The sequence below is a fragment of the Nomascus leucogenys genome, chromosome 6 (assembly GCF_006542625.1).
Source record: "Nomascus leucogenys isolate Asia chromosome 6, Asia_NLE_v1, whole genome shotgun sequence".
Lineage (NCBI taxonomy): Eukaryota > Metazoa > Chordata > Mammalia > Primates > Hylobatidae > Nomascus > Nomascus leucogenys.
This window is the reverse complement of record NC_044386.1, coordinates 81,864,708-81,887,466: the sequence shown is the minus strand read 5'-3', so window position 1 is coordinate 81,887,466 and position 22,759 is coordinate 81,864,708. Positions and strand designations below refer to the sequence as shown.

Below are 22,759 nucleotides of genomic sequence, written 5' to 3'. Positions count from 1 at the left end.
AAAGTGCTGGGAACACAGGCGTGAGCTACAGTGCCCAGCCAAAAAACTGCACTTTTTACTTTATATTGCCTTAGAATGAAGAATAAGTGCAAAGGACGCTGATCGTTTGAAGGTAAGAAGTCTGAGGGTGGTATATGTTCCTCAGAAGCCCAGTGGACAAACCTACAAACAGGGTCTGTGTGTGTTGTGAGGTGGAAGGAAGGTGGAGGTGCAGCTGCATAAAGAGACAGGGGCCTCTGTCCCAGGGCCCTCGCACCATCACAGATCATTCCCTGTTGCCCAGGGCAAGGCAGGATAGCCATGCTGGGATCCCAAGCAACAGGCATCCATGGAGAAACACTGCAGTCTAGGGGTGGGGTGGTGAGAGACTAGGGAAGGTGGGTCTGGAGGCTCCAGTAAGAAGTCAGTTGCATTCTGAGATCTCAGCCAAGGAGCAACACAGGAAGAAGTGGAAGGTCTAGTGATGGAAACGATCCTGACCATTCTTCCTGCTTGCCTTGATCAGACCCCACAGTGATGCCGTGGGCAGTGGAGGAGGCTACAGTGATCCCAGGCAGGGGAAGGTCCCAGCCCTCTGGGCTCAGACACTTACTGGGCTGCTCCTATGGGAAGCAAAGCACAGCAGGGTCCTCTGAAGTGAAGCAGATCACCCTGTCAGGGAGCACTAGCTCACTAATTTACATCCAATGGTCATGAATAATTCCAAGGACTTAAGGTGCTCTGCCCAAGGGTGGCAAGTACTAGAAACTTATTATATCAAGTTTGGTTCCAACTTGCATACTAGTGGGGACAAATGGAAAAACACCTTTTGGGTGATTAGGAAGCAAATTGTGAGAAACTGGCAGCAAGGTTGAAAATATTAGAGAAACTACTATAGCTAAGCAAGTTTAATGGATTGGAAGATGCTAGAACTTTCTAGCAGCGTACTATGGGAAACATCGCAAGATCTGAATCTGAGTCGTGACTCTACCACATATGTGTATCTCAACTAACTTTCATGAGCTTCAGTTTCCTTATCCATGGACTGGGAATGATAGGTCCTGCCTGGGACCACTGTAGCCTCCTCCACTGCCCAGAGCATCACTGTGGGGTCTTATCAAGGCAAGCAGGAAGAATGGTCAGGATGGTCCCCATCGCTAGACCTTCCACTTCTTCCCGTGTTGCTCCTTGGCTGAGACCCTTGGGCTCCCTTTTTGCAAAGGGAGTTGTTATTGGAATTCCAGATGAGACAAAATGTCACACTAAAGCATACAAGAATAGTCATTACATTGCTCTATTAATATAAAAGAGATGTCTGGATAGGTTTCCCAAAAAAAGCCATTTATTAGATGTTACTTAATTTTAATAAACCTATCTCCTCATCTATAAATGGGGCTAAATTGAGAATACCGTGAATTTAAAACAATGATCATGAGGATGATAGTTATAATAGCAAGTGCTATCTGCCAGGCATTGTTTTATGTGCTTTATTAGTAATTACTATGGAAATAAAACCTACTTAGGTGGTAATATCATTATCCCCATTTTACAGATGAGCTCATGCCAAAGGAGAATTTAGTAACTTTCCCAGGGCCACAGAGTGAAACACAGACCCCAGATTTGAGCCCAGCAAGAGTCCATATTCTTAACTACTCGCCTGTACTACGCTACCTCACAGCACTCGAGACAAGCGTGGCATGCAGCAGTGCTTCACTGTAACTCCTCCACTGGCTGCACTCCCTCTTCCCACAAAAGGGGCCAGAATCAAACAGAGGCTCATCCTCTGACCTTCTGATGGTATGGCTCAATGATCATGATTTGATCATGAGATTTAAATCAGAAATGCAGAACAGGACTCATGAACACTTACTGCCTCAAAAGACGCAGTTAAAACGCCACACCTTGATCAATGTTTCCCTAAAATCCTCAGCCTCCCTCACGAGACATTTGCCACTTCAGTGCTGCTGGTCTGGGGACTATGCTTGAAGATGATTCAACTATATCATCTGCTGTCATCTTCTCCAGGTGACAGGCTTCAGAGCAGCAGGCTCCAAGCTGGCAAGAGGAAACCTACCTATCTAGGGAGAAGGTGGTCCTCTAGTACTCTTCATAATACTTACTTTTTTGGGGAAACGGACTCTTCTAACATGGTTGACTCCTCATCACCTTCTAGTCCAAATCGATCTTTACTTTGTTTCTAGAAATGCAATAAAACAAGATGCAAAAATGAAAACCAGGCCAGGCATGGTGGCTCATGCCTGTAATCCCAGCACTTTGGGAGGCTGAGGCGGGCAGATCACTTGAGGTCAGAAGTTTGAGACAAACCTGGTCAACACGGTGAGACCCCATCTCTAATAAAAAATATATATATACATAAATCAGCCTGGCATGGTGACAGGAGCCTGTAATCCCAGCTACACTGGAGGCTGAGGCAGGAGAATTGCTTGAACTGGGAGGCGGAGCCTGCAGTGAGCCAAGATCGCGCCACTGCACTCCAGCCTGGGCGACTGAGGGAGACCCTGTCTCAAAAAACAAAAACAAAAACAAAAACAAAAAAAGAAAGAAAGAAAGAAAGAAAGAAAGAAAGAAAGAAAGAAAGAAGGAAAGAAAATCAGCAGGTCTTCATACAAGGACCTTTAAAAAAACATTTTGAAGGGACAGAAGTCAAAGTGTTGAAGTTTACTCAAAATTCTTTATACTGGATATTTAGTAAGCGATGGATGAACAAAAGCATAATAAAAAAGAGAAATATATTATTTATATATAGTTACATGTCATGTATTTATTGCACAGACTTTAATTTTACATAGTAAAAAATCAAGATGCACATATTAACATTCTATTAAAACTTGGTTTTTTGAATGGGCTGTATCTTGAAGCCTTAAGAAATCTGTTTTTCTATATACCACTATGGCATATAACCCCATTACATTTGTTTAAAAAAAAAATGAAAACTACAAAGATCATTTTTAGCCCCTCAATCCAAGTTTCCACAGAGGCTGAAAAGCACAGTACAGCTACGTGGAGAGGAAGATGCTGAGGGGGGCTAGGTTCATTCATTAGCTAAGTGACATGCTATTGTTCACTGCCTGGTAGTAAATGATACAAATATGTGCTGCAGAAAAAGCAGGAATTCTCATAGGATCTTGAGATAAAAGATCTCACACTTTATTAGTGATTAAAGATTAAATTAGTAAATCAAGTTTTTTTGTTTTTTTTTTTTTTGAGATGGAGTCTCGCTCTGTCACCCAGGCTGGAGTACAGTGGCATGATCTCAGCTCACTGCAACCTCCGCCTCCTAGGTTCAAGCGATTCTCCTGCCTCCACCTCCCGAGTAACTGGGACTACAGGTGCGTGCCACCATGCCCAGCTAATTTTTTTGTATTTTTAGTAGAGGCGGGGTTTGGCCATGTTGGCCAAACTGGTTTCTAACACCCGACCTCAGGTGATCTGCCTGCCTCGGCCTCCCGAAGTGTTGGGATTACAGGCGTGAGCCACCGTGCCTGGCCTCAAGTATTTTTTAAAAGGGCTTTTTATTTCAAGGTAGCCACGTCATCAACACCGAGCCTTTTAATAAAGCGGTCTTGCTTTTCCAATTTGCATCAATACAAAATACCTTTTTCAGGATGATGTCAATGTAGCCTGCAATCAGCTGGGATATCTGCTCTCCTTCGGTGGTTTGTACTGAATAGTAGCTTTCCTGATACTCCCCAAAATCCTGAAAAGACAGCATTGGAGGAAATATAGCTAAATCAGATATATCAGCATTTTAAAGGCTAGGAGGTCCAGCTCTAGAACAATAGGACACAGACTTCATTTTCCCTGCTCCTCCTCTCTAAATACAAACGAATACCCTAAAATTTATTCAACAATATTCAACAATGGTAAAAGAGCTCTGAAAACTGAGAAGATGGACTGGCTGGGGGCCTCAGTACTTGCAAAACCACAATGTGGTTGAGTTCTTGGGTTTCTTTCCTATCCCATATACCCCCAAGACTAAGAATTGTAGAGGCCTGAACACTGGAACCTCCAACAGACAGTTCCTGAAAAGCAAGCTTTTAGTCAAAGAACCAGGAGAAGGGGAGCCCAAGAGAGACTAATTTGGGGAAGTAGTCAGGAGCTCCAACTCCAGCTCAACAACCTGGGCCGACATTCACCGGAAGCTGCAGAGCAGTGAAACCTCAGACCCTCCGAGGCCCTATTCCACAACACAGGCAGGTGGATGGTCTGATCCTTTTGCTGCAGCAGCCGTAGCAAAGCCCTGTGTCTCCCTGCCCTCCAGCCAGTGGCTTAAAGAGACTCAGGTCCAGTGCCTTCTGCTTCCTGCAATGAAGGTCACCCAGCAATAGCAGGTAGCCCAGGGAACTGCCTTCTGCCTTCATCAACAGAACCAACAGGGTTTGAGCAGGAACCTTAGTGTCAAAAGAAAAAATCAGTCCAGAATAGCATTGAAAGGGCTCAGAGAATAAAACTCTCATTGCAACTTAAGCCCACAAAAGTAGGCCAGAACACTACACACTAAACTTGAACAAAGTGGCCACCTGCTAAAATAGAATATTTCACTAAGATCAAAAGTCTCCTAACAGGCTGGGCATGGTGGATCATACCTGTGATCACACCACTTTGGGAGGCTGAGGCGAGAGGATCACTTGTGCCCAGGAGTTCAAGACCAGCCTGGGCAACATGGTGAGACTTCACCTATATAAATTATTATTTTTTTTAATTAGCCGGGCATAGTGGCATGAGCCTGCAGTTCCAGCTCCTCAAGAGGCTGAGGGAGGATGATCGCTTGAGCCCAGGAGGTGAGCTATGATCACACCACTACACTCCAGCTGGGGTGACAGAGTGAGAGACTGTCAAAAAAAAAAAAAAAAAAAAGTCTCCTAATAACCAAGATGTCTAGGATGTTTTTAAAAAAATAAATATTCATATCAAGAGCCAGGACAACCACAATATGAATGATAGATAATCAACTCATGCCAATAATGAAATAAATCAGACATTAGAAATATAAGGATTGTAAGGCAACCGTCATAAAAATGCTTCGCCAATAAATTGCAAATTCTCTTGCAGCAAATTTTAAAGAATAAAAAGTTCCAACAAAGAAACAGAAGTCATAAAAAAGAACCAAATGGAAATTATAGAACTGAAAAAGGCAATAACCAAAATTTTAAAACTGACAGGATAAACTAAATAGTAGTGTGGAGATAATAAAAAATAAAATCAGTAAACCTGAAAACAGATCAACAGAATTTAGTCAATCTGAACAATATAGAGAAAAGAAATGAAAAAACAGAGCTTCAGGGATCTACAGGACAGTAAGAAAAGATCTAACGTTAATATCATCAGAATAACAGGATAGGACAGTGTTGGATAAAAACAGAGTAGCTGAAGAAATAATGACTGAAAACTTCCCCAAATTAGTGAAGACTTAAACCCACAAATTCAAGAAGCTGAGTGAACTCCAAACAGAAGAAATTTTAAGCCCATACCAAGAATTTTGAAAACTAGAGATAAAAATATCTTAAAAACAGCCACAGTAAAATGACATATTACCTACAAATTGACACCAACTTGAATGACAGCAAATTTATCATTAGAAACCATGGAGGTAAGAAATTAGTGGCATGACACTTTTCAGATACTAAAAGAAAGGAACTGTCAATCCCAAATGCTGTACCTGGCAAAATTATCCTTCATGAATGAAGGGGACATAATAACATTCTCAGAGGAAGAAAACACTAAGTGAATTTGTTGCTAGCAGATGTACCCTTAACAAATAGCTAAAGAAGCTCTCCAAACACAAAATGATAACAGAAGAAGGCTGGGAACTTTAGAAAGGCAAGAAGGACAATGGGGTAGATAAAAATAAAGGGAAATGTAATAGACTGTTCTTCACCTCATGAGTTTCTTTCATCACATTTTGTGTTCAAGCGGAAGCTGTAACACCATCTTATGTGGTTATGGACAAAATAACCATCTTACGTGTATACTGAAAAAATATTTAAATAATTATACTCAGAAAGTGTTGGGAGTTGGTAGGTAAAAATACCTAAATGGAAGTAAGGTTTCTACACTTCACTTAAGGGGGAAAAGCCAGTACCAGTTGGCTGTGTTTAATTTCATATGTACATGGTAATATCCAGAATAACTACTAAGAACACTACACAAAAGTGATATGCTCAAAACGTAACACACAAAGCAAACAAACTCTAAAAAGTATCCAAGTAACCCACAGAAAAGGCAAAAAAAGAGAGAGAAATAAAGCGGACAAACAGAAAAACTACAAAATGATAGACTTGGGCCCTAACATATCAATAATTAGCTTAAATATAGTGTAAATATACCAATTAAAACTGAGATAGAATGGATTAAAAAAATATAACCCAACTAATTATACTCTATACAAGAAATTCATTTCAAATATAACAGTATATGCAAGTTGAAAATAAAAGGATGGAAAAAGATGTATCATGCCCACATTAGTTTTATAAAAAGCATTGGTGGCTATGTCAACATTAGATACAGTAGACTTCAGAGAAAAACAAAAATTACTAACAGAAAGTAACATTACATAATGAAAAAACAACTTCTCTGTTAAGATATAGGAATCTTAAATGTATAGGCATCAAACAACAAAGCTTCAAATTACATGAAACAAAAACTGAGAGCTGAAAGAAAAAGTAGAAAAATCCATAATTATTGTTAAGAACCTCACTCTCGGCAACTGAGAAAACTGCCAGGCAGAAAATTAACAAAGATATTCATTCAAAAGACTGAAATACCACCATCAACTAACAGGGATCTAACTGGTATTTATAGAGCCCACTTTACATGATAACAGCAGAATATATGTTCTTTTTGAATACTCATAGAACACTCACCAAAAATGATATCCTAGGATATAAAAACAAACCTTGAAATTTCAAAAGGACTGAAATCATACAGAGTATGTTCTCTGACCATAATGGAATCAAACTAAAAAATCAATAGTAGAAAGACAGCAGAAAAACCTCTAAACACTTGGAAATTAAATAAAGGCTAGGAATAGGCAGGAAAAAATCACTACATATAATGAGCTTTAATGCGATGTTAGGCTTTAATCAAAATACTGATATTCTTTCTTTTGCCTGAGGTAGTTAATGAGGTTATCACAACTATTTATTTTTTAAATAAATTTTTGTTTTCAATAAATATTTGGACCTAGTTTAAAAAGACCAATAATATTACAAGATGTAAAAGAAAACACAGTTGTTCCCTGTCCTACCCATTCCTATCTTCACTTTCTACCACATACCCCTCCAAAGGTAACCACTTTCAACTCTTTTAGCAGTTTCTTCTAGTATTTCTAAATAATATGTTTATATTGATTTCTTGATTTTTCTAATTTAGAAATCATCCATGACTTCCTGCAATGGAAGATAAGGACACAGCTAAGTATGAACATTCATCTTTTGAGGGCCACACAGGCACAGCTGTTACAGCTACAGGAGGAAGGAAGGTATGTTTTCTGATGATTCCTTCTAATTGGCAGGAACCTATCAATCTATAGTCAAATTAGATAACTAATGACTCCTTCCACGGCCCCTTTTTTCACACAGTTTTTTTTTGATGTCCTATTATGATATCTTGCATAGATAAGAGGTGATATTTCAAGCATTCACTAGAGACTTCAAGAGTCTTAAGAAATTGACAAATTCTAGCACTTTTTGATGTTTCTTGTTGCACAACTTGCCCTACCAACTACCCGCTCTATTGTGTTTCACATGTAAATGTGGCTATAGTTAAGGCATAGAGTTATACTCTGCTAACAACAAATGTTGAAATCAGGAGGAAGAATTCAGAGGTCTGAAGATCTGAAACAAACATATTCTCACTACTTTCCATAAATTTTATACTAAGCATCTTATCTTCATCTTATTCAATCCTAGCAGCTCTGTAGGTATGACTATCACCATTTTATAGCTGAAGAAATTAAGGCTCAGAGAGGAAAGGTAACTTGAACAAGGTCACACAGCTGGGAAATGACAAACTGGATTTCTATTACAATACTATCCTAAAGTCCACGTTATTTCCACTGTGTACTATGCTCTCTTTCTAGGCAGTCTGGGAAAACATTCCTCAGCAAGATCACAATGCTTAGGACCATCTAAAACAGAGAGGGGGCCTTTGTGTCTCAGAGCACTAGAAAGTTTCCTTTCAGTATATGCTAGGGATGTCATCAGGAACACAGAACTGAGAATCACCTGGGTGAGTGGCTTTTTCTAGATAATGAACTCCAGGCTGACTTATGTAGAGTGCAGAGAAGCAGTAGTGCCTGAAGAAACCCAGGCTTGCTGACCTCTCTTTTACTTCTGGACCCATCCCCTTCCCTGCCCATGGGCTTGCACCATCTTCCTCACTCCACGCTGGCTCTCCCAAGCCAGAGAAACCCAATGGGCAAGAACCTGGTCTTTCTCCTGTCCCCACAGTATCACCCGAGGCCACGCTAGCGCTCTCCATGCCCTCTGCCAGTCCCTACCAGTGTGAAGCTCTTGGGTGAGGCTGCCCAGCGCTTGACGGTGGTGAGGGGCCACTCCTGCAGCACTTCCTTGGTCTTCTCATCCACACGCATCACCGAGTCTTTGGTGATCCCCAGCAGGCGAGGCACCAGCTTGTTCTTGCCTTTCATCTTTTCCTGAAACAGGAGATACCAAGAGTCAGTGCTCTTCTTCTGAATACATCTGACTTTGCCAGGGAATCAGTGATTTTTCAACCTTTCACCTGCATACGCTGTGTTCAAAACAGGCAGGGCTATAGGGAAACCAAGATTTTGAGGCTACGTGAATAACTCATTAAACTAAAGGCATGGGAACCCAAACAAAGACATGAGAAGACTGGAAAGAGCCACAAAAGCATGCCCCCTGTTCAGGAGGGCAGCTTGCTCCAGAAACAGACTATGCCAGAAAGATGCGATAGAACTGAAAAGACATCCAGAGAAAAAGAAGCAAAAGTGAATTCCAGGTACTATCACTCCCAGTGGCCAACTCAGTGAGTAACAAATGAGGGTTAATCTGAGATTTAAAATTAACTTAACTAAAACTCTGTCAAAGTAGAATCTTCTCATTATGAGGAGACACAGCTTCCTGCCCTTTTTTTAAATCTCTGAAATATATTTCTGTTTGGATTCTTTGTTTTGGAATTTTGTGTATCTACTGATTCTTAAAACTTATTTTATAACTAGTTTTAATAACGTTTTAAGATATAGTAATGTCTATTAAAATAATGGAACCCTAGCTCACACTCATACCAAAACAAATTAAAGATAGATTAATAATTTAGGAAGAACATCCAAGTGGGTATTTTTGTGATCCTTGGGTAAGAAATGATTTCCTAAGAAAAACACCAACATAAGAAGCCATAAAGGAAACGATTAATACGCTTAACTCAAAATATACATACCTTTGATAGATCGGGGAGAGGGGAGTAGAAGCTAAAGAAACCTCATAAAAAATGAAAAAGACTGGGCAATAAATATTTACAATGAATGTAATGGCAATAGACTTCATATACTGTCTATGTGATGTGTTCATAAATCAACAAAATAACTGCTGAAGAATATGAACAGAAAATGTTTTTAAAATAAATAAGCAAATAAGTTTTCACTTAAAATAGCTGAGGTTTCTTATTAAAATTAATACTCAGATTTGAGGAAGATGTGAAGGGGGTCACTAGTGATGAAAGCTTAAGATAGCAAAGACTTCATGGGAGAAAATGTGTCCCTATCTAACCAAACCCTTAAAAAGTCCTTACTTTTGACACAGCTAGCTTTGAGGAACTTAGTTTAAAAAAAAAAGTTATAAATGTATGTAAAGATTATGCCACATGAAGCTCTACCACAGTACATCATAGTGAAAAGCTAGAAACCACCCAATTTTCAGACAACATTGGGCCCATTCAGGGTGGTATGGCTGTAGATGAAATAATCCAAGTTTTCACTAGCACAGGACTTGATACATAAATTATGATATATCCAGATTACAGATTACCCTACATTATTAAAAATCATATTGTAGAAAAACAATTGGTTTTATGGAAGTAAATTATTCATAATATATTATTAAAAAACAGAATATAGGGCCTAATCTTAGGGGAAATAAAAATTTAAAAATAGGCATATGTCCATTACATGAAAAAAATGGCACTGAACATCTCATGTGTTTTGTATTATTTTCTCATGCTTTTCCTTATTTCCAAAATTTCACTATTAAGTGTGTATTTTTAGGGTTGTCAGGAAAATCTTTTCAAGTCATATTTGCTGAAACCTAGCAACAACACCTAAACTGCTATTCTCAGAGGCATAGATATATATATTCACACAAAGTATCTATGCATTTGTGGATGTGTCTACCCACAGCCAACACAGGGTAATGGCACTGAAAACAGAGCTGGAGCATACTAGATACTTAATAAGCACCATCTGTTAATCTTCAGAGCATCTTCAAAACACTGGTATCATCATTTTTCACCTTGCAAGTGAAGAGATCAAAGCCAACAGTGGTGAGTGGTAAAGCCATAATTTGGACATAGATTTGAGTAGCTCAAAAATATCTCTGACTTCAAAAGCTGATTGTCTACTGCAGTTTACTGTCTTCTGGTGGAAGCAAAAAGAGAAAAGGCCAAATCCCACCCACCCCCAACCGCCCTCACCATGGGCATCTGGTAACCCTCAGATGGTGACAGTCACCGCACACCCCCAGCTTCCTCACGGAAGACACCATGGTATGAGGAATCTACCTGGGTGTCTAAGGAGGGGAATATTCCTCCCTGAATCTCAAGTCTTAAAAAACACTGAGAAGGGTCAGATTTTTTTCAAAGAGAGGACAGTTCCACAAGGGGTGAGATCAGTGCAGGGCAGACAATGTCAGTTAATCTAGTTTGGCTTCAGGAGCCACACAGAGTTTTAGGTTGAGAGGCTCTAGGCAGCTAATTTAGTCACACAGGTTTGGCACAAACCCAGCTTCTGGGACCCAGGAAGGGGACTGGAGATAAAATATGGTTTGCAGCTTCTTCCTTCATTCTTTCCCATCTGCACTGTTCCCCAGTGAGGGATTCTGGGGTGCGGGAACACAGAATCGTGACAGATTGCCCTAATTCTTGTCAAGATCATTCCAGACTGGGAGAGGAAGCCACAGTGAACAAACAACTCACAGTGGATGTTCTATTGGCAGGTCACAACTGAGGAAAAGGGGCTGAAGGAACTCAAAAAATACTGGAACTGGCAACAGAGACCACCATCAAGGGATAAAATTACTTCAGCACCTACACACAAAACGCAGAGCAGCTGGAGAAAGGTGAAGGAGCAAATGGCTGAGATCTGTGATCGTGATGCAAGGTCTTCCCTGGTGCAGAGACCTGCCTTAGAGCCTCAGTGACAGGGATGTAAGGGGAGGGCCACAGGGTAATAAAGCTCCCTCTTTCCTTCCTATGCCTCAAGTCTCAGTACCCCCGAACCACTCCTTTCCGACCTTCAACTACACAGACCAGCTTCCTTTTATCTCCAGTAGACAAAGCAGGCTAAAGCAGGCACCAGTGAAAACCCATCTGTCTCATATATCAACACACACAGAGTTGTAGCTATGATTTTTGCCGCCATCTAGAAGCTTCTCTCTCAAGGTGGTCCTGATTAGATTGTTTTTGTTTTGAAAATGTCTACAGCTTGTATAACTCAGAGGCAGGAGAATGCAGGCATTCTACCAATGAGAGGCAGGATTCGTTAATAAACCCAAGCCCTCCTCTTTCAAACGTATTTCAGCTGCTACTACGGGTTTAGCCCTGGCAGTCAGCTGTGATCAAGCCTGCTGTCTGCAGGCTCTTCTCACAGGTGTAGAGATTGCCTGATTCTGACATCACCTCTGCTTCACATCTGAGATCCAGAACTGGATGGAGGAATGCAACTGGACTGAGCTGCTGGCTCCTGCCCCCTCACTTCAATATGGCCCAAGCCCAAAGGGTCCTCCCCATGATCCAGCTGAGCTCACTAGAGTTCTAGGTTGGCTTGGCCAAAGGGCTGGTTTGCGTGTTTTGCTCTGTCTTCAGTATATTTCTTTCTTTTAGGGGCATGGGAAAAAAAGGCTGCTCAAGAGCAAATCTGAAGACCCTGTTTATTAGCCGTTTCTCTCCCTGCAAGTGACTGGCAATCCATTTTGATTAAACTTGGGATTCTGAGATGCTCCGAATGCCCTCTCTGGTGTTTTTACAGTTTAGGGGGGAAGAGGGTCTGTTCTCCAGGTAATCCAACACCTCAAGTCTCTGGCTAAGTCTGCAAAAAATTTTCAAAGGCAAATTTAGAAGTGAGAAGGGTTACACGTGATTTTCTGGAATAAAACAAGATTTTATGCTGGTCATGGGAAATGCCTTACTGTTGCTTGTGGGGTTTTGGTGTAGCAGATCATGATGAAATGCAAAAGAATGAAAGTAGGAAGAAAGTAGACATTTACAGCTCCCATTTATGGAGATTTATATGAGGCAGTCCCTTTTTCTGTATTAACTTATTTAAACCTCATAAAAAGTCACAATTTCATAGGGGAACAAACTGAAGCTTAGAGATGGAAGGTAAGGTAACTTATCCAAGGTCAAACTACTAAGGGCAAAGCCAGGATCCAAACTGAAGTCCTTCTTTTCCAAAGCACATTTCCTAGCCACTGAGAATACTGCTGCCTAATGCTATTCCGTATGAATTCATTATATGGCTCGCAGACATGCTCTGTATGGAGGTGGGTAAACTATGGCACAGCTTATTTTTTATGGACCAAGAGCTAAGAATGAATTTTCCATTTTTAAATTAAAAACAAAAATCAAGAGGAATATTTTGTGCGAGAAAAATTATATAAAATTCAAATTTCAGAGTCCAAAAATAAAGCTTTGTAGAAACATAACCATGCCATTCATTTACATTTTGCCTATGGCTGCTTTCATACTACAGGGGCAAAGTTGAGTAGCATGATTGGCAAAGCCTGAAATGTTTACTATCTGCCCCTAGGGCCAGGGATTTGGGAAATGTGGGAAGAGTTCAGTGACTGGGATAATCTAAAATTTATCAGGCCAGATACAGTGGCTCATGCCTGCAATCCCAACACTTTGGGAAACTGAGGTGGGAGGATCACTTGAAGCCAGGAGCTCAAGACCAGCCTAGGCAACATACGGAGACCCGTCTCTAAGAAAAAATAAAAATAAATTAGCTGGGCGTGGTGGCACATGCCTGTAGTCTCAGTTACTCAGGAGGCTGCAGTGAGCCATGATCACGCCACTACATTCCAGACTGGGTGACAGAGTGAGATCTTGTCTCTAAAAAATTTATAAAATAAAATTAATCAAATATCCTTACTTTCCAGTCACCACACTTGTTTACATACACTAGCTCACTTACTCGTCATTAGAGCTCTTTAAGGAATTATTCCTATTTTTCAGATGAAGAAACTGAGATTTAGAGAGTTTAGGTACTTTCCCTAATGTCATATAAGTTTCTACTATTTCTCACACAGGTGTAAATTACCATCCTGGATTCTAGGCCAATCTTCCCAACTCCAACACGCAAGCACGCTCTATTACAATGACATAAAATTTAATACTGATTATTAGGACAGAATGTTCATAGACATAAAATACGATGTAAGCAGCCCCAAGCACAAGAAACCAGTCCTTTCAAAATATCTATGACTGATCTCAAGGCTGTATGGTTTGAGTAGGTGTGTTCAATATCATTATTAATTATAATTTCATTTACTTATTTAGAGTTTCTAATAGAATCCTATAAAAGTAGTGAATGGGAAGGTGGAATTACTAACTTTTAATTTACTTCCTAAATTATGCTTTCATTGCATAATTCCTTCACAATTTAATGCAATGTTCAGTTTAGGGCTTGAGAAATCTGTTACTGATGTCTTTAAAAAAATGTATTGTACCAATTAGTACAACCTCTATGGAAAACAGTATAGAGATTCCTTAAAAGCTAAAAGTAGATCTACCATTTGATCCAGCAATCTCACTACTGGATATCTACCCAAAGGAAAAGAACACATTATATGAAAAACACACTTGCACACGTACGTCTATAGCAGCACAATTGACAACTGCAAAGATGTGGACTCAACCTAAGTGACCATCAACTAATGAGTGGATAGAGAAAATGTGGCATATATACACCATGGAATACTACTCAGCCATGAAAAAGAACAAAATAATGTCCTTTGCAACAACTTGGATGGAGCTGGACGCCATTATTCTAAGTGAATAACACAGGAGTGGAAAACCAAAAACCATATGCTCTCACCTATAAATGGGAGTTAAGCTATGAGGACACAAACGCAAACAGGGGTATAATAAACTTTAGAGACTCAGAAGGGAAAGGGTGGGAGTGGGGCTACAGATAAAAAACTATACATTAGGTATAATGTACACTACTTGGGTGACAGGAGCACTAAAATCTCATAACTCACTGCTATATAATTCATCCGTGTAACAAAAAAACTGCTTATACCCCAAAAGCTATTGGGAAATAAAAAAGTATCCCTTAGGTATACAAGTTTTTTTTTTTGGTGCTATTCTGCATGTGATCTCTTTTTATCATATACTCTAAATGGTTTTGCTAATTTTTACATACATACTCTAAGGGCTTATTCATATGGTTGACATATGTCTTATCAATTTCCTTGGCCAATTTAACAATAAACCTGAAAATTAAAATGATTGTGTACATATTGTTAAAATATGTACAGGATCCATAAGCTGAAAATTACAAAATGTTGAAAGCAATCAAGGAGGCTCTCTATATCATGTTTATGGGTTAAAAGACTTAACAGAGTAAAAGTGTCAATTATCTCCAAATTGATCTATAAATTTAATGCAATTACTATCAAAATCACAGCAAGCCTTTTGGTAGACATAGATAAGTTTGTTTGAAAGCATATATGAAAAGGAAAAAACCTAAAATGGCTAAAATGATTTTGAAAAAGAAGAAAAAAGTTAAGGGAATTTATCTGATGTTAGGACTTACTTTATAGCTAAAGTTGATCACGACAGTGTGATTCGCAGAGGGATACATATTTGAACAAGAACAAAATAGAGAACCCAGAAATAGACCCATATAGATGTGCTGAACTAGATTTTGAAAATGCTGTAAAAGTAACTCAATGGAGGAAGAATAGCACTTTCAACAAATGGTGCTGGAGTAACTTGATTATGGTGGGGGTTACACAAATCTATAAATATGATAAAATTGCATGGAACTAAACACACACAAGTACATGTAATGCTGGTGAACTCTGAATAAGGTCTGTGGATTGTACCAATGTCATTCTCCAGGCTGTGTTACTGTACCATTGTTAGCATTGGAGGAAACTTGATGAAGGGCACATACGACCTTTCTGTATTACTGTTATTTTTAAAACCATAGTCAGTTTTAGAATATTTTTAACACATCAAAAAGAACCCTGAACCCTTTAGCCATCATTCCCCTATCTCCCACACCAAACTCTTAAGCAACCACTAACCTTCTTTCTGTCTCTATAGATTTGCCTCTTCTGGGCACTTCACATAAAGGGAATCATATAGTATGTGGTCTTTTGCGACTGGTTTCTTTCGCTTAGCATAACATTTACAAAGTTTATCCATGTTGTAGCATATATCGGTACTTCATTCCTTTTTATGGCTGAATGATATTGCACTGTATGGATACATCATAAATTGTCTACCCATTCATCAGTTGATGTGTTGTGTTGTTTCTTACTTTTGGCTAACACTGCTGTGAACACATATGTGTAAGTTTTTATGTGGATATACACTTTCAAATTTCTTTGGTGTATATTCATAGAAGTGGGATTGCTGGATCATACGGTATTTCTATGTCTAATCAACTGAGGAACTGACAGACTGTTTTCCAAAGTGACAGTACCATTTTACATTCCCACCAGCAGGTTATGGGGGTTCCAATTTTTCCATATCCTCACCAACACTTGTTATTATTGGACTTTTTGATTCCAAGTTAGTTTTACAGCTTCTTGTGAATCTGTAATAAATTCCAAGTAAAAAGTAAAAAAAAAAAAAAAAAAAAAAAAAAATGACTTGGTATATCTTGTTATAGGATAAATAATCATAGCTACAAGTCATAGTAGTTTTGTTCCTTCATTTGCTAAAGCAATGATTTTCCCCTCATTTTTGTATCTTACTGTATTTCCCAGAACTTCCAAAATAATGTTAGAGGGTAATGAGATGGTGGGCACATTTATTCTGATTTCAATTCTTACAGATTTATTTATTTATTTTGAGGCAGAGTCTTGCTCTATTGCCCAGGTGGGAGTGCAGTGGTGCAATTTTGGCTAACTGCAACCTCTGCTTCCCAGGTTCAAACAATTCTCCTGCCTCAGCCACCCAAGTAGCTGAGATTACAGATGTGCACCACCACATCTAGCTAACTTTTGTATTTTTAGTAAAGATGGGGTTTTGCCATGTTGGCCAGGCTGTTCTCGAACTCCTGACCTCAAGTGATCTGCCTGCCCTGGCCTCCCAAAGTGCTGGGATTACAGGCGTGAGCCACCATCCCCAGCCTCTTATAGATTTCCCTCTAGCATTTCTATTAAGTATGATACTAATGAGAGGTTTGGTACTCATGAACCTCTATCATGGTGAGCAAGTACACTTATATTCCAACATTTTAAAGAATTTTTAATAAGAAGATGTTGAGTTTTACCAAACACCTTAGTGGCTTTATATAAAATAGTCATATGATATCATCTTATTTAAAGTCTTGATCTGATTCAGGTTCATTAATTCTTAATATTGACTAATTCCTGAATTTTTTAGCTATACCACTTTTAAAATAAGGCAAACTATGGTCACATAAAATATATTAAAAACAATTATAAAATAAAATGTCATACTAATGGGCCCACTGAGCAAAACATTGAAGTGAGCAATGTGCTATTAACATTGTAGAAAGCAACAAAAATAAAATAAAAATTTGAATATTTAATATGTATATAGAAGTTGCAAGTGCTTGGCCAGGCGTGGTGGCTCACGCCTGTAATCCCAGCACTTTGGGAGGCCAAGGCAGGAGGATGACCTGAGGTAGGGAGTTCGAGACCCGCCTGACCAACATGGAGAAACCCCATCTTTACTAAAAATACAGAAGTAGCTGGGCATGGTGGTGCATGCCTGTAACCCTAGCTACTCAGGAAGCTAAGGCAGGAGAATCGCTTGAAGATAGGAGGCGGAGGTTGTGGTGAGCCGAGATCATGCCATTATACTCTAGCCTGGGTGAAACTCCGTCTCAAAAAAAAAAAAAAAAAAAAGTTGCAAGTGTTGCCTACTTTCTTAATCCTTTCTTCTCTTCAAAGAGATGTAATTTTTAAAAAAATAAAGAGAAAGAAGGGAAAGAGAGAGAGGAAAGGGAAAGAGAAGGAAGGAGGAAGGAAGAAAGGGGGAAAAAAAGTCTATCATGTTCTTGTTTTGCCTTAAATAATTGTGTAAAAGGAGATTTGGTTTGATCAAACCTGCAAGACCTTGCTATAACGAGAAGATCTTTGCTCTCTCTCAAATTATCCTAGTGACCATGGACCGATTTTTCTTAGGTTCCAAATTGTCACTGGAGAACAAATTTATTTTTTTCTACAATTTGGTGTTCAACTTCTCTTCCTAATTACAGATTTCTGTATGTTCTTTATCATCCTAAATTTACTGACCTACATGCAAGAGGCACAACAGTTTTTTAGCACATCACTGAAACTGACTGGGTGTGAAGCCTGATGGTATTAATGGAAGAAGAAGTGAATGTAAGAGATGAATTTAATACTCAAAGGACTACAGGGAAACTCAAGAAAATAAATGGAAATTGATGCCATTATCAGTGGACATGATGAAAATTTGTTTAATCTTTGTCCCTGCAAGGCATTGGAGCTCATCTACCACTGGTTGCCCTTCACAATAATGAATGAAAAGCACGCCTTCTAAAATGAGCAGATCTCCCCATGTGTTCAGGGCACAGCTGGGAAGCCAGAACGGTGGAAGCAGGTGACTACCTTTCAAATGGGGTCACTCCAGCTAAGGCAGTACAGCTAGAGGTTGGGAACACCATCTGTGAATCAGGGAGACCTGAATTCAAGTCCTGGCTTCTTCAGTTACTAGCCTTATGACCCCAACTGAATCACTGGATCTAGCTGGGGCTCTGTGTTCTCACTTATACAAGAAGATAGGGCGTGGTGGCTCACGCCTGTAATACTAGCACTTTGGGAGGCCAAGGTGGGCGGATTGCCTGAGCTCAGGAGTTCAAGACTAGCCTGGGCAACACGGTGAAACCCTGTCTCTACTAAAATACAAAAAATTAGCTGGGTATGGCAGCATGCGCCTGTAGTCCCAGCTACTCGGGAGGTTGAGGCAGGAGAATGGCTTGAACCCAGGAGGCAGAGGTTTCAGTGAGCCAAGATCGCGCCGCTGCACTCCGGCCCGGGCGACAGAGCGAGACTCCCGTCTCCAAAAAACAAAAGAAGATAGTAGTAGTAGTTTTGCCCTTGGGTTGTTGATAGGTTTGAATGAGATAAGCTTGATGGATGGCTGTTTACTAAACATTATTGCTGTTATTATTAATATTGACAAGTGGAGTCATTGTTACCTAGATGGCATCAGTGCCATTTAAATACTCACTGATCTTTTAAAACGGCCACTAAATATAAAAGATTCGACCTCTTAATTATTTTTCTTAAAAACAAGGTGACCGACGTATACTTTCTTCATTGCAAAGGCCCCAGTGATTTTGGGTGTAAAACTGAGAGCTAGTTTGGTTGATGTATTAATAACTAATCAGCATGCAGCATATGGCTTTCTGATGCATAACATCTTGGTATCTCCTCTCTCCAAATGAGGCAGCTTGCTCCAGTGAGGAGTGGAGTCAAGAAAAATATCTTAGAGGACAATGTAACTTCTTCTTTTGCAGTTCTCTTTGGCTGTGGGTAAAGACACCTTCTTAGTCTGGTCAGTTTTGTCCTTCCTACTTCAGTCCCTGGCTGCAGCCGCAACACAGCTGGTTTGCTCCCATTTGCTGAAAGCAACACAAGAAGACTGACTGTAAGTTAGAGCTTTCTCCAGGGCCCCAGGCGAGAGGCCAAAGGGGTCAAAGCAAAACAAGTAGAAATCTGTGAAACCTAATAGTTAGACGACTAAACAGAGTATCATTTTCCTGAGGTTAGGAAAAGCAAAGGGGTAACAAAGATAACCAGAGGATTTGTCAGTCAAGTGAAGATGACACCTATCAAGGGCCAACCTAGACTTGTTCACAGGTGCAATTTCAAAGACACGCCTCTTTTCCTCTAGCAGGAAAACAGACAATTCCCATGAAAACAGATCTGAAGGCCGTAAAATCCCAAGTCTTGTCTTAAAGTATACAAATTAAGCATCGCATTTACCACGTGAATTCGATTTTGTCTGCAGTGGTGAAAGTCTTCACTTAGTCCACAGGACTCTTGACAGTCATAAATGAAACATTGTCAGGAGAAGGAATAACAAGTAAAAGTGAACTCACTCCTTCAGGGACTTTATAGCTTTGACAGTGATCTGAGCCAAAGCGCAGCTGCCCAGGGGCTCCTGGACAGCAGGGCTCACTCACCAGCCCGCAGGTCATACCCCTCATGCCTGTGCTGCCGCTAAACGCAGGTCAGCACTAGCCAGATGTTCCACCTGCAAATGCTAGGGGGGTGAGCAGGACAAACCAGGCTTAACAGCAAACGCTTGAACAAAAGAAAAAAGAAGTGGCCGAGGTGAACACTCTCCCCATTCTGCCCAACTCACCTTCACCAGGAAGAAGGACACGCCATATGTGCGGAGGGACCGTGCGAGTTTGACGTACTTGACCTTGGCTTCTATCTCACTCATCTCTCCGCAGTTCTTATGCTCCTGCAAAAGTGACAGTAGCCGGGACCAGTTATTGCATCTCTGCCAGCAGGTGGACTTGGAGAGAGGTAGTTACTGTATGTGGTGGAGATAAGTGGCTAGGAATGATCATTAAGTGATGGTTGTGTCTGAGACCCCTCCATGACACAGGCAACTGCTGACCAAGGATCAGAGCACGCAGGAAGTTCTAACACAGGGATTTCAAACCAGAGTTTGAGCCCAAACAGCCTACATTACTTCACAACTAAATGTGACAATTCATGCACACATGCAGGGTGGTGGGAACAGGGTTCATAACTGTAATCACATTGACAAAGGACTCCATGTCCCAAATGGTTGAGAGCCAAGACTTTAAACGATACCAAGAAAAATGTTCTTATCAGGAGAGGTGTCACTCTAACATCCATCCACAATGTACTGTCTGGGTGTGGTGGCTCATGCCTATAATGCCAACAGTTTGGGAGGCTAAGGTGGGTAGATCATTTGAGATTAGGAGTTTGAGACCAGCCTGGCCAACACGGTGAAACCCCCCTCTACTGAAAATACAAAAATTAGCCGGGTGTGGTGGCACATGCCTGTCATCCCAGCTACTTGGTAGGCTGAGGCACAAGAATCACTTGAACAGGGTGGGGGGAGATGCGGAGGTTGCAGTGAGCTGAGATTGCCCCATTGCACTCCGTCTTGGCTTTGTCTCAAAAAAAAAAAATATATCGTTTTCCAAAGAGCAGGGTAAATACACGCCTGTACACAATAGTACTCAGAAACAATACTGGAGAAAAGTATGTTTTGTACACATGAAATTTGTATTTTAATTTATATTTACATTTCAGGATCAAAGTAGACGTTGGTATCTCGGATTCCTTAGAGTGTTTCATGGCAAAGTTTGTGTTAAGGCTTTTCTTACTGGTTGCGTAAACTGGACAAGTCTCTGACTTTTAGAATAATTCTGGATTTTTAAAAGGCACTAATTTCCAAATTCCGGTTTCAAAAAACAAATCTCAGGACAAAGAGGCTACTTGTAGATCCTTCCTCAGTGCATATTAAGAGTCTATCACCTTGTTCCAATGTTACCAAGATAATGCCTTTGAAATTAAATGTATGCACATTTTTCTCAGAAGGGCTAGGTAACCTTTAGCAAGAAAATATGGATTAAGATAATAAATCTGCCCAAAGTAGGACTGTCAGCTTCTTTACTCTTGAGTCACTAATCATTTATTATATAAGAGTACAGGCACGAGGTATAAAACTATCATGTGCAGAGGCCCCCTCGCACTAATAAATGAGGATGGGGAGTGAGGAGAATAATAAAGTTCTGTACATTTCCAATACCTGAAAGATCCTCTTTTCAGCTCCTCTCTGCTTGATATATTCTTTGGGCAGGAATTCCTTCAGACTAAGAGAGATACATTTAAAAAGGAAAGGCATTTATCATGTTCTATGATGAGAAGCAAAGCAAAGACATTTAATAAAACTCACAGTTAACTCACTAAGTCTCCCAATATTTTATAGAGTAATTAATAACAGACTGCTATATCCTACGATGCACTTAAATAAGGGCACGGACATAAAACTAGTATGATAGAAAAGGTCAAACTAACATATTTAAAGACAAAAGAATTTCCAGGATCTATTGTAAAGTGAAAAAAAAAAGAGCACAAGAATATAGAGTATGCTACCTTTTATAAGAAACGAAGGAAATACTTATTTTAAAAACATTATTTTCTATTGTCTACACATTTTTAAAAAAATAATACAACGATAAACCCGGTACTAATAAAAATGGTTCTCCATGGAAGAGGGGAAAAACAAGGAGAAGGGAACAAGGATGGAAACTAAACTTCCCTATTTCTTTTATTATAGTTTTCACTTCAGAACCACATGAAATTGCAAAAAAAAAAAGCGACATCTAAAAATCGAAAACTAAAACCGTCTATCAAGTTGACAGCATAACTACAGGAAGAATAATTATGTCAAGTAACTTTGCAAAACAGTCTTTTGACTGTATATCCCTTGTAAGATATTATGGACAAAATAAACCATAGTAGACTTGTTAGTAAAAATATTAATATTTAAAATTAACATCCACTTTCCCTCCTGTCTACACACAGACACACACACACACAATTAAATTAGGATATTACATTATATATAAGTAGGATGTTATATATAATTAGGATAAAGTAAATGAGTAATTATGGTTGTTGTTAGGAACCAAGCTTTTTAGCATAAAATAGACAAAAATAAACAAAATGCAAAAAGACTTGGCTAAACATTCTGCATCTTTTATTTGAACTGGAAATACTGGCCTGAGTACCTGATTCATTTTTCTTTTCCTGAAAAACATTTTCTAGTTACATCCCCTTTAAAGGCCAGGAGCAAGCACAAGCTGGTGGCAACCCCCTCACCCCGGTGCCTAGGCCAGGTGGTCTTCTAAATACCATTTCCACTAAAAGGAACCGGCAAGTCTTAGAAAAATCACTGATTCTTGGTCTGAGGCGGGAAATGTATAAAATGTTCCTGGGACTTCTTGTGGCTTGAATCAAGGAAGCTACCAAGATAATTCTGGAGCCAGTATCAACGAATTCCCATTAGCCAAAAATTGGGTGATTTAAAACTTTATATTGAAAAAGAGAGAACAAAATAATAAACCCATCCATCCAGCCTCGACAGTTATCAACTCATGGCCAATCATGACTCATCTATTTCCCCATCCCACTGACCTCCCCTGGATTATTCCAAAGCAAATCCCAGACATCATATAATTAATATAATAAGGATGACTGCAGTAAGTTAAAGCACAGATATTTCATATCTACAAAGATTTTTTTAAAAAATCATTGGTCACCTTAAGAGACGGCTAAGG

At 39.7% G+C, this 22,759-nt stretch overlaps 1 protein-coding gene across 4 annotated transcripts in view; it reads right to left on the bottom strand.

The window, feature by feature from the left end:
- TLN2 (talin 2) overlaps positions 1–22,759 on the bottom strand; it is a 460,005-nt gene that overhangs the window by 150,204 nt on the left and 287,042 nt on the right. For all 4 annotated transcript variants that reach the window (XM_030814511.1, XM_030814513.1, XM_030814512.1 and 1 more), the window contains 5 exons: positions 21,226–21,289; positions 19,795–19,899; positions 8,501–8,656; positions 3,596–3,697; positions 2,100–2,176 (listed from right to left, as the gene is read on the bottom strand). In XM_030814511.1, the coding sequence (XP_030670371.1) occupies positions 2,100–2,176; positions 3,596–3,697; positions 8,501–8,656; positions 19,795–19,899; positions 21,226–21,289 (504 nt within the window). The remainder of the gene's footprint in view (positions 1–2,099; positions 2,177–3,595; positions 3,698–8,500; positions 8,657–19,794; positions 19,900–21,225; positions 21,290–22,759) is intronic.